A 12,649-nucleotide genomic window follows, 5' to 3' on the forward strand; every position below is an offset into this window, starting at 1 on the left:
CAGACAACACAGCCCTCAGGTTCATAGGGACACACAAACCTCTCCACCACGATAAGGTGATGGTTCCCCGGAGAGGATGGCATGTTCTGTTTTTATATATTGTTATCTTTCTTTGGATAGCTTCCCCGCGTTCTTCCATGCCTCAAATAGTTACACAGCCGCTTGAATGATCAGATAAAAAAAATAGACTTACCTGGTAAAAGTGTCAGCCAGGGGACAGCATCACAGTTGCAGTTATTGTGTTCACAAAACTGGCTGAAATCCGATTCTGACACATATGGTCTATACACCGAGACATATGAAAGGTATAATCATCTTTGCTGTCTTTTGTATAGATGAAATACTTTGTTAGCTCACACCATGCTGCATCACAGGGTTCCAGCACTGGAAGCTCCTTTTTCAACTACAAGTTCCAAAATTGTTTTTCACTAACGACAAATTATCTGTGCATTTGAATGGAACTAAGCTTTAGGAGCTTTCCGTATTTACTCTCCTGCCTGTTACGTTGCATTTGGAGATCGACTTTTTTTGGACTAGTCAGCGACCGGAAACACCAAGAGCTAATGGAAGTTTCATGTTGTCTCGAGCCTTCTTGGTTTATTTTTGATGCCATCATAGTAGAGCCCCTAGCCCTCCCATTCAAAAGACCATTTGACCAAAAATACAGTAAATCTTAAGACTGGCCTTTCCTTCCTGATTATGCTTTTAAATGAAAGTTTTACTTCACAAAAAAAACCCTAGGTTGCATTTTGGTGACGCTTAAAGTCTGAGCCGCCGTGATGGATCAGGCTGTAAAAACACTTTGACATTTATTTGTTTACTTCACGTTGCCCTGTGCTTTGCAGCGCATTACTAGCTACTTACAATTTGGAGCTCTTTCAACCCATAAGGAGTGACCTGAGGTAATAAAAGGAGACACAACACTTGATAGTTTGTGGTAGACTAAGTGAAAGTCACATTTGGCAACACTAAAGGAGTCTAAAATCCTCAAATGGAGAGCCAGTTGGACTAAAGTCTCTTCTCTCCACTTGTGTGGCTTACAGTAATAAACACATTTGATCATGAATAATGAATAATCAGTTCAAAATGTATCCCATCAAATTGAAGCCGTTCAAATAAATTCTATATAATTCCTTATTAAAAAAGGGATACACACCTTTTATCTGCTTCAATAAAAGCAGATAACAATGACTTTAATACAGTTACTACTGACACCAGTTTCTTTCAGATTGTACTTCCTTAAATGCAATTTAATTCCCTTATTTTTGCATTGCTGTCTGCAATGTTTTGATGGTTTTCTTTGGATATGACTTTTTGGCAAACAATAAATGGCTTCTTGAAATCTGCATGCAAACCACAAAGAAATACACCCTTAATCACACCTGTGAGAAAATGTGGACATTGACAACATATTTACCACTTGTCAAAATTACCTAAATTACCATACAGGGACATAGGCGAAATGCAAATTCCAATAGAAAAGCGTGTGATTTGGTGTGTTACAAGTCCTTAAGCAAACAATGTTCACGTGATTTATATTGAAGGGGAAGACAGGGTATTTTTCAACTCTGGTAAACTTTAAATTATGCGCTGAGAGGGGAAATATAGGCATATATTAGTAAGTATAGTGCCTAAGACAGAACATATGTTTGGCTTTTTATTTATTAAAGTTTTGAACAACATTATCAATTCATGAACAGAAAGTCTGCTTTTGGTTTCCCAGAATGCTGTGTATTTGGAAGTTAAAGGAAAGTTTCAGCCATATATTAGTAGTTATGGGTTTGTTTATTACACAAAATTCCATATGTCGCTGCTGTGTAGCCTTTTACATAAGCAAGCAATGAGCCTGAAGGGGTGTTTTAATATTAAAATAAGATTGTTTTGATGGTGTGTTAAAGGATTTCTGCCATTTTATAATCTGTGCACATGTATTCTTACCTCTCTCTCTCTCTCTCTCACACTTGGGCTTGGTATCGGTCAACATTTTTGGTTATGATTCCAATTCCAGGACTTTGATACTGGTTTCTGAACCATACTTTTTTTCGATTCCAATTTTATCAACTTCATTTTAACAAAAACAAATTCCATTACACATTCCAGCTTCTTTGTGCCTCTACCTCGCGTAACGTTAGCCATCACCAGCGTTCTAAGATCTTGGTAAAAGCATGCTGATTGGCTCACTTACTCGTAGGTATTGATATTTTGTATTGAATGATGAGGCATTTTTCGATACGGGATACTATAGAAGCAATTTGGCCGGAGCCTTAATGATTGATTCAGCTCCACACACACGTCTGAGATCTGGTCTCCTGTGTCTGAATGGGCATCAAAAAGCCTAAGTGATCACAGCCTGTACTGGTCGGGCCTGATCCCAGCAGAGACAGCACACCAGTGGCATTTTGAGCATCAGAACCCAACTAGAAACCATTTACTGTGACCGGTCATACAGGCTGAAATCATAGAGCCTTAACTTGCTGGACTGTGCCTTGTTTCTCTGACCGCGTTGTTCTGCTTTTCGTTTTTTATATAGCACATCTGCAGTATATGTCAAAAATGCACTTTTGCCCATTTTTAAGAATCCAACACTTTGCGTACACACAAAATGTGTGATTTGTGATGTTAAACCACCTAGTGAGTTCTACCTGAGGTTCAGAATAAAGGAAGAGATGATGGAAAAGTCCATGGTTCCTGTCGAGCTACTGTCATAGTATTTTTTTATTGTCGGCTGTAGGGTTAAATGTGGTGTCAAAGTGATTATTTACTTTGATTGAAATGTGCTACTTCCCTGGGAAGTTGGATTTTTAGGGTTCAAACACAAAGTTTTTTTTATTTTTTAACCCTTGTGTTGTCTTTCCAACAAAATTGAAAATTTACACTTTTTTGAGGTTTTTAATTGTTTTTCTTAACTCTTTCTTATTTTTTGTCCCTTTTTTCAACACTTGAAAAGACTTTTTTTCAATGTGTGTCCCTTTTGTTTTGACGTTTTCAACACTACGTAACACTAACTTATTAACTTTAGTTTTACAGTTATTTATTTATGTTCATTAAACCTCATTTACAGGAAATGATACCTAATGTTTGAGTTAGAACAGCAGAAAGTAGGAAGTATGTGGATGTTGATGGATGATCACAGACTGGAATATGTCAACTTTTATTCAATACTATGTGAAAACCACTTAACTTTTTTTCAAATGCTATAAAATTGCACAAGACACCCCAAAATGAATGAAAGTAGAGATTTGTACTTACCAAAGGACGTTGTGTGGAATCAATCATGTTAGTTTGGATGATTACAATTGGGTCAATAAAAAGAACATTGATATAGGAAAATGGTTCAGTTTGACCCGAGGACAACATGAGGGTTAAAGGTCACGCCCCTCACACGGTGAGTCTGATCGACATGATATTCCTGACACAAGTCCAGCTCAATATGCTCTATAAAAAAAGCCATTTAGCTAATTTGCATAATGTGAAAAACAGTTAAATTAATAGAACTTTATCAATTTTGATTCTATCAAGGCCAACATTGGTATATGTCCTGCGCGACCGCGAAACCCATTTCCTACTGTAAATGAGCAAGATTCAACATCAAACATGGCCACCATCAATCAAAGAACTTCCTAAAGTGCTGGGCTGCCAGCGAATTGCATATAACTCAAGTTCTGTTGTAGCAATCCTGTCTGAAATGATGGAGACATTTAACGCCCCTTCTTGAACGTACATACAGAGTTTTGTTCAAATCCGATAAAAGGGGGGCCAAATCGAAGTCCTAGCTGCATCTGTTGTAGGGATGAAATTAATGGCGATGGCTTTTGGCGATGGGGCTGCGTCTCAAGCCTGCTTTAGCTCCGCTGGTAGAGCGTTTCCCTCACAATCAGAAGGTTGGGGGTTCAATCCCAGGCCCTGCAGTCTGGTCTCAGAGTGTAGGAATGTGATTGAAAGAAACCTCCGACGTTTGCCGATTTTGCTGGACGATAAGTTGTCCCAGAATTTCTAGTGACTCTCAGTCTCTGTTAATAAAAATGCACTGGAGTGAAAACCAAACCTCACCAAAATCAATAAATAAAATAGAAATTAAAAACCACACACAACCAAAACAAAAAGCTTTTTAAAAATAATTTCTCCATCTTTGTTCAAATTAAGCGAAAGTGAATTGCGGTCTGTCCACAACAGGGTGTGCCCCAAAGACAGGTGTGTGTGGGTGTGTGTGTGGGTGTGTGGGTGGGTGTGGGAGAGATTCAGAGAGTGAGAGATTTTGTCGTATGCACTTTGTTTGTTGTCTAAACGCCCCGGTGATTGTGTACTGCAGTGAAGACGGAGACGGCCCATCTGTAGTATTTTTCCCCAGCGTGGAAGCCGCACCGGATGATTGGGTTTTAGGTGCATGTGCATGTTTGTTGTGTTGCGACTGTTTTACAACAAATCCAACACGCCGGCTCTATCAGGTTAAGTGGTTTACCATAGCCATTCGGATTGAATCTGTGTGCTCCCACACTGCAGCTGTTGCGTTTGCCTTTTGAAACCAATTTTTTTTTTAAATTCCTCCAACTCTCAACTAGAACGTTCTCCTCACAAGGCTCCTTTGCTGCAATCTGTGGTAGACTACGCCAGATCAATGATTTATCATGATATCATTGATTTATTGACTATCGCGTCAAGTGAAAGCGCTTTGACAGGAAAAGGGTTTGAACCCGTGAATTGTGGCTTGCGGCAATATTCTTTTTACCATAAGAATATTCCTTTTCTTTTCCTTTTCCAGCATTCCCATGGTCTCTGGCTTCTGGTCTCTGGTCTCTGGTTCCCATGGTCTATGGTTTCCGGTATTGGCTTGTGGTGGCATGGAAAGGGAATCCAATACATGTAGCAGTAAAGTCAGGGCTGTCTTCTGCAGACAGATATTTAATATAAAAGTAATTTCTCAGGGACAAAATTGCAAAATTAACAAACACAAACACTGCATACACTTCTTTTTGTGTCAAAGGAATGCATTTGGTCCAGGGTTAAACATTACTGCCACTTCGCAATACAGGGCTTCACAATGAAATGCAATTACAGCCCATATATATCTCTATATTGGTGTCAAATCCTCGCAAATACCAGGGTCACTCCTACGCCTCAGCAACTGTCTGACCGGATCAAATGAGACCAAACCAGCAATAATGGTTAAAGTCTGTGGTGTTCGGTGAAGAGACTTTCTGACAAATATCAATACATCTGTGTGTTTGTGTGTGCTTGTCTGTCCTCTTCCAGGTCAGGGCGTCCGGTCAGTTTCATGGTGGTTCTCAACACGCCCAACCCCCTTAGTAAGATCTCCTGGGTCAACCGTCTGCACCTGGCCAAGATCGCACAACGTAAGCACGCACACACACACACACACAGATACAAACACAGGAAGGATTACTATGCCATTTCTATTTAAACAGGGTGATGTAATGCAATGAAATGTAATATTGTTTTAAGTCAGAGGCTAAGAAGCATCAATAGCGTTTGCTTCAATCTCTATTGGCCAAGTGCAAAACTGGTGTTTTGACTTATATAATCACAGAAAAACCAACACTCTCAATTTGGTTGTTAACTGGGTCTTAAATTACATTTACGCCGTCCATCTTGTGTGAAAACAAACCCAACTCATCATTCAAGAAAGATTGTGGTGCCATATGAGGACTTGGGTTAGATGCTAGGTCTTGAAAAAGAATTCCTCTTAAATTCTGTGATTTTTAAGGCTATGTCTCCCCCTTTCAAATTTTCACTATATAATGGATTGTTTGGATTCATAAGCAGTCGACATTTATATAGGAAAGAAATGGCCAGACCCTGCCCAGCAGGGAGCAGCACAGTTCCTTTTTATTTATTTTTTTCCTCCAACACATGCCTTACTCTGCCCAGACCGAAGCCTACTATGCAGTCTGACCACGCCGAAGGTCTCCCTCTCTGGGGTTCATCAATGCGTGCTGTCATTCAGTGGCAAATGCAGAGACGGAACTATAGAGGACATTAATCTGCTTATTTGGCCATGATGGCACGCATATTCAACCCACTCACCAACCCCAGTCCTCTTTTCCCTATCCGTTTCTACGCTCAGCTTCGCCTTGAGCGCTCCTCCTTGTCGCACACACTCTATTCCGGGCTTGTTGTGCATGCGATATGTCTCTCAACACTGCACTTGAGTGTATCTCCAATCGTATTGTTGTGGCCTCTTGGATCCCAGAGGCTATTGCAGTAAGTGTCGGCACAGAAACAGTCAAGGTTTTAGCGGAAATTATTGTAGGTAAATTAAAGTACACTCAATTAAACGTCTGGCTTCGTTGAGTGGAGTGGAGCCATACAGGATCAATGACCCTTGGGTTGGGTAATGGTCAAGAGGTAGCCTGAAGTGTTTTGTGCTTACCTGTGTCTTTGCCTCTCCTGTATCTTGAGATTCTCCATCCTTGCACGTTACAATAAAAAAAGAACACACAGCACTGGATACTTCCCCTGTTCTGCTGGCCTGCCTTCCACCGTGGGTGTATAGAGGTGCGTGAAGCACACATTACATCTGTAGACTCTCGAGTGGAGCTGGTTGCTTATGGTTTGTGTCATTGCGGCATCAGGAACATCAGGCGGAGGATGCCGTGGATGCAGTGAAGCGCAGCGTTCCAAGCCTTTTCCTTGTTGCTCACGCCTTTTATCAGCAGCACAGCAGGTCTACTGATAAGCAGCGGGCCTTTGTTATAGCGTGCAGCTCTCCTCCCCTATGGCTGCCGTGTGGACACGGGTGATATTCAGCAGCCAAATCATGCATGTTATCCCTAGCTGTCACACAGACGAGGAGCCCCACTACCGCAACAATGTTCATAGAGAACATCAATATCAAGTATGGCTTGATGAGCATAAAAAGTAAGTCATTAAAACTCCTTTTGCTCAAACTAATGAAATAAAGTGAATGTATTAGACATTTACTTTAAAAGAAAAGCACAAAAAAAACTTATTGATCTTTTACATGGAAAACACAGCCTAAAGACCCTGGAGGCCAGGGATATGATGCTATAAAAATCTTAATATTGCACATTGTTTTTTACTATCATATTGATTGACTCCATGATGGCACTAACTGCCAGTTTCAATTTGTCTTTGTCTGATTTGCTATCTTATTACCTTGTAGCCTTGAGTGCTTGCCACAGTCATTATACTCCTGTGTGTTAAGATAAACATGAAATGTTTTCCTTTCTTCAACTTCAAAAAAGTGTCATGACTCGACGGATCAGGGGAAATTTGACACATCTAAGGTTAAAGGCCTCCAGCAAATAGCTATTCAGGGCAAGTTACCATGAGAACAACAATAAGCCTCGGTACCTTCAACACCAGCTTGTCGAGGTGCTATGTGTAAGGAGAACAAGCTTTGAGTTGTAAGGAATAAAACAAGAATTAGAGAAAAACAAAGCTTTTTGGGAGTAAAACGAAGTGAAGTCAAGACATGATTTCTAAATATTGAGCTCAAGACACAGAATAAAGACCGTCTTTTAACCAGTATATATTCATTTACCAGACGGCATGTATTTAAACTTAAAGGAGAATTGCGGCCAGTTTTTATGTTAATCTTGATCACTATAAATATGTTAGTACTTTCGATTGAAACCCCCCAACCTGAATCGGTGCAGGCAACACGGAGCAACTGCAGCTACGTGTACAAGCTCCCGCTGAATTAAAACAGCAGTTAACAGGGCAAGTTTTAGAGTGCCCCTGGGCCTCTTAACAGACCCACAATGCAATTAATATGTTTGTACAACATGAACAGGGCCCTTACGTAAAATCAAGATGCGTTTTCATCTCAGACAGTGTTTTAATTCACCCACCCAGTCTTGTTCTTGCCTGGTTAGCTGCTAGAGCTAGCTGTTAGCTGTTAAGTGCGTTCAGCCAGGCTTTTTTTTAAACGCAGCAGTAGGAGGCTTGGCAGTGTCGATCTGTGTGGTAGATCCCTTAGCCTGGCAGGTAGCCATAGTCCCCACCTTCATCGCCTCCCGCAGCAACAATCCCCCAAGCGCCAGGGGGGTGTAGTGTGTGTCCTACCTGCGCGGCGACAAATTGTAGTTTATTTCCTCCTCAAAAATAGGTAATTGAGCACTGTAGTGGTTATGACCATATCAGTAACTATGTAAGTACTATTTTTGAGGAGGAAATAACGTACAATTTGACAATTATTGTCAGCCTGTATTTTGATAGGACAGCAGAAGACATGAAAGGGTAGAGAGAGGGGGAACGACATGCAATGAAGCACAGGGCGGAGTAGAACCTGGGCCCGCTGCGTCGAGGAGCAAACCTCCTCACATAGCGCCTGCCCCACCCACCGAGCCATCTGGGCGCCAGTAATTTAAATTTTTACTTAAAAAATATTTCAACCCAAAAATAAACAGTTAAAAATCTACAGTGATATTACCTTATCAAAATATGTGAATAACTCAATTGGTGATTGTAAAAAGTTAATAAGTATGTGTAATTATCTGCAGCATTTACGTCACATACGGTATCTGATATGTGATCGTGAGGACAAATCAAGGGTGTCACGACTTTGATTTTAAATTAAAATGGATTGAAATTAAGTCCCAATCTCAAAATTCAAGTTTAAAAATGGAATGGACTGCTACGTCACAAACAGTCGGCTTGTCAAGCAGCCACCCAAGCCCCCCCCCCCAGGAACAGCGCCACGTGTCAATGCAACCATGGGCTTAGCGGTCAACAGTGGAACTGCACCAAAACTGACCCAGAAAGACTTTTCCCAGAGACCTTACATGGCTAAAGAGACTTGACATGGCTAAAGAGACATGACATGGCTAAAGAGACTTTACATGGCTAAAGAGACTTTACATGGCTAAAGAGACTTCTATATTTTCAGCGGATAACTTTTTTTTTTGGGTACGTCAACGTACCAGTCCTAACACTTAAAGGGTCCTTAATTAAAACGTCACATTTTGCCTTTGCACGTTCTGCTAAGCGGATAAAAACCCAGACGTGTTGAGGTGCTGCGATTCAACATTACAGCCAGTCAGAATGCAGGAAAACCATCGACCGAACTTGTTTACCGTTGCACATTAGCCTAGCAGCTAGCGGCATTTCCTTCTGCTAATAGCTTAACACCGACCAAACCAAACGGTTGGATTTCAGCTTGCATGCTCATCATGTAGCCTAATCAGAGCAGCTTATATTGGATATATTAGAGAGAGCAACAAGTTAGAGGAATGCAGCGTTGCTCTCTGTTTGCTCAGCTGCTAAAACTGTCTGCCTTGGCATCGTCGGCAAGTCTTTTGTGACAAATTGGAAAGTTTCCAATTGACTGAAGACATATGTCATTGTTACATTATGTTGTTAATACATGTTTTACATTTGAAAATGTAGTGTTACATTGGGATAAAAGGTCACATATAAATACTGCATGCAAGTCTAGTCTAAAAATTGCATAGAAAACGGTGCTTTAATTTTTTTCTTCTAAAAATCGAGAATCGAACCGTGACCTTAGAATCGCGAAATGTAATCGAAACGTGGATCTGGAGAGGCGTGACGCCCTTACATACACAGCAGGACTGTCACGCGCTGGGACTCATCGAATCGTTCTTGCAAACAAATGGATTTCATTGACTCCATTGGGGAAATAGATCAGCACCAACCTGGTCAGGATGACAATTACATGTTAATTGCATTACACCCACACTTTGCCTTCCCATTTAGCCAAATGTAATTACAATAAGTGAGTTGTTGATTTAATTTCACGGATGGTGTGCTGTCACCGAGGCTTCCTCGCCATCTCAGGCAGAGGCAGGCCTGCCCCGCGCTCAAGGGGGACCTACAGTTGCATCGGCATTTCAAAAGCACCGAACCGTGGTCTGGTTTAGTTTGAAATGGGTGCCGCGCTTCGGAAACGTCCCTGAATGTTGGACACCACAAATGGCTAATGTTCTCATGCATGATTTAGTGAGTGATCAGACATCACAAAGCTCATTTTCCCAGACCCATCTTCACACCAGTGTTTATCCTGTTCCCTCCATTTAGAGGAAACGCAGCGATACCCCACTGCTGTACTTAATAGCCTTCCCTGTGACACACGTGTGAATATCAGTGACTTTAAGTCACTTTCCTGCATGCTGTGTTACAATCCTATCAGTGTATTGCTCATTAACAATACCTAGTTAATGTTATGAGGTTTTTTCCGAAGCCCTTTGCACCCTGAGAATTTCCTGGAGATCGTCGTAGTTTTTTCGCGATGTAGAAGATGCTCTGGTGGTCAGGCTTTACATGATACGATATGGCAACCGAGCCTGATGGGAGACAGTCTCAGTAAACAGCATTCGTCACTTTGTAAGTGCACGTGGGGTAGTTATGAGGCCTTGAAATAGAAAGTGAGAATTACCCCGCAGTGGTGCATCGCCAAAAGCCCCGGGGTCCGTTAATAACCTGGTGTGCCTCCGCATTTTCAATGCCTCTCTGAGTGGCCCTACTGTTTCTGAAGGGTCTTTTTGAAATAGCCAGAAGCATTTCCTAATTAATGGGCTTTCTCACTGCAGAATGAATAGCTTCCTACCATGCGGTCCCAGCCCTTTTTCAGACAGGGTTAAGGCTGCAGACGTTGATGGCCCTCACAGGAAGAACAAGAGGCCGTCAAATCATGAGAGATTGCCGCAGAGACGTGGGAGACAGAAGCCAGAGGAATGAATGTGGGCAAAGAGAGGAAGCTGTTGAGGTTGTATGGGCGTAAGTGTTTGTGTGTAGAGGGGAGGAGAGGCTTCGGGGGTGGGTGGGGGGGGGGGGATGATTGAGACAAGCAATCAGTCCCACTGCAGGGAACAGAGGGCAGGCAGGGGGCTGTTGCCTGTGGTTACACTGCTAAGTGTGCCGGTCTCGCGCTTTTCCCCTGCACGCGGATCAATAGATGAGTGGAGTGTAGCTTGGAGGTTCTTGCACACACTCTGACACGCCTTCTTAATCCACTGCGCGATAACCTGTGCCATGCCAATGTATACCGCACAGGAGACGAGCAAGGGTGGGGGGGGGAGAATGCAAAATCCATCCTGCTGCACGGGCTTTAGAGAGACTGCGAGGGCTTTGCTTTCATTAGCCGAGGATTCAGATTGCTTGGCTGCTGCAATGGCTGTTTTTTGCCTTGGTTTTAAATTAAAATAGGTATACTTTATGTGGAACTGTTACCTTTTTGTCAAATGTGTTCAAATTGTCAAACTCAATAAGGAAGCTAGAAAGATGTCCATTGATACCACTTTTAATAGAAACATTTAAAAGGTCTCTCACGCTAAAAAAAGGGAATCACGCTGTATGGTGTGTGCTAGACGGGTTTTTCCTTAGCCCTAAAATTAATCTGTCAAACGGCAAAGATTATCTCCCTATCTCGCTGTACTCAAACATGGGAAATGTTTATGATTAGTAAACATTATCAGGGATTTAATTAAAAGATCCCACACTCTCATTGATCCATGGGAAATATCAATTGCACTGGTGTATTTAATTAGTCCATATCTTTGCCCTTTGTGTCACTGGGGTTGATAGAGCGCCATGCGCCGCAAATTAATCTTCATCAGCAAAAGACTTGAAACAAAAGCATGATTGGAATGAAGAAACTGAGAAACTTAATCTCCCTTCTTAGTATTCCAACCCTACACCTGCCCAAAAGATGTTTTTACACATAGTTATTGTACAGTAACCGGGACTGTGTACACAGTAGGTAGACCTGACCTTAGCCTGAAGCTTGTGGAATCTCATTCATATTGATTGCCTTTAGCTAAAATTCTAGATAAATAAAGTGCAGAAAAGTGGAACTCTTCTATAATTCATTTTTCAAAACACAAAATGTGACATAGTGTTAAAGTTGCAGTAAATATTTGTATGGCAACATAGCACTTTCATTTTCACAAATTTTAGACTGAGGAAGTAACAAACCGACTAAAATACTACAGATCACATCACCTCTCCCCAAGAAGTTTGTTTTCTTTCAAAAACACAAATATGTTTTTGTAGTTTTTATGCATTCGTGCCAGCGACAGCCGTGGCCGAAGGGCATCACGTTTTTGAGTTGTCCGTCATCCATTCTTGTAACTGTGATGGCTCAGGACCGCCTGGAGGGAACTTCTTTAAAGTTGCCCCAAACTTCCATTGGACTTGAGGATTAACTCATTCAATATTGGAAGACAAAGATCAAGGTCACCCTGACCTCAAATAATGTGTTTTTTTGGGCCGTTACTCAAGAATTCCTTTGCTAATTATACATTTTACACAAATTTCTAATAGGATAAGATGATAAAGTGGTGACATTTTATATCACAACCATCCTGGGAGATAGCGGAAGGGGAGGGACATCTGGGGCGCGAGAGTTAGGCTTAATCCTGGCGATGTAGATCTGTTGAGCCAGACTTGCGTTTCACCTTCAACTGTAAAATGACACTACATTTCTGACTCCTGGATCTTTTCTGAGTTCACTATGTCTTGGTGTGTGCACTGCGTTTGCTGTAGAGACTAATATAACTTGGCTGTAGGCATATTGTTTTCCTGGTCTACAATAAGCCCAAGTGATACGCATGTCAACTCATTGATATAAACACTGTGTATATACACTCACCGGCCACTTTATTAGGTACACCTGTCCAACTGCTCGTTAACACTTAATTTCTAAGCA

The 12,649-nt window shown here is 41.6% G+C and overlaps 1 protein-coding gene across 4 annotated transcripts in view; it reads left to right on the forward strand.

The window, feature by feature from the left end:
• LOC117942667 (rho guanine nucleotide exchange factor 10-like protein) overlaps positions 1-12,649 on the forward strand; it is a 78,235-nt gene that overhangs the window by 60,761 nt on the left and 4,825 nt on the right. For all 4 annotated transcript variants that reach the window (XM_034868261.1, XM_034868263.1, XM_034868262.1 and 1 more), the window contains one exon: positions 5,251-5,351. In XM_034868261.1, coding sequence (XP_034724152.1) covers positions 5,251-5,351 — 101 coding nt within the window. The remainder of the gene's footprint in view (positions 1-5,250; positions 5,352-12,649) is intronic.

The sequence above is a fragment of the Etheostoma cragini genome, chromosome 4, assembly GCF_013103735.1.
Source record: "Etheostoma cragini isolate CJK2018 chromosome 4, CSU_Ecrag_1.0, whole genome shotgun sequence".
Classification (NCBI taxonomy): Eukaryota; Metazoa; Chordata; class Actinopteri; order Perciformes; family Percidae; genus Etheostoma; species Etheostoma cragini.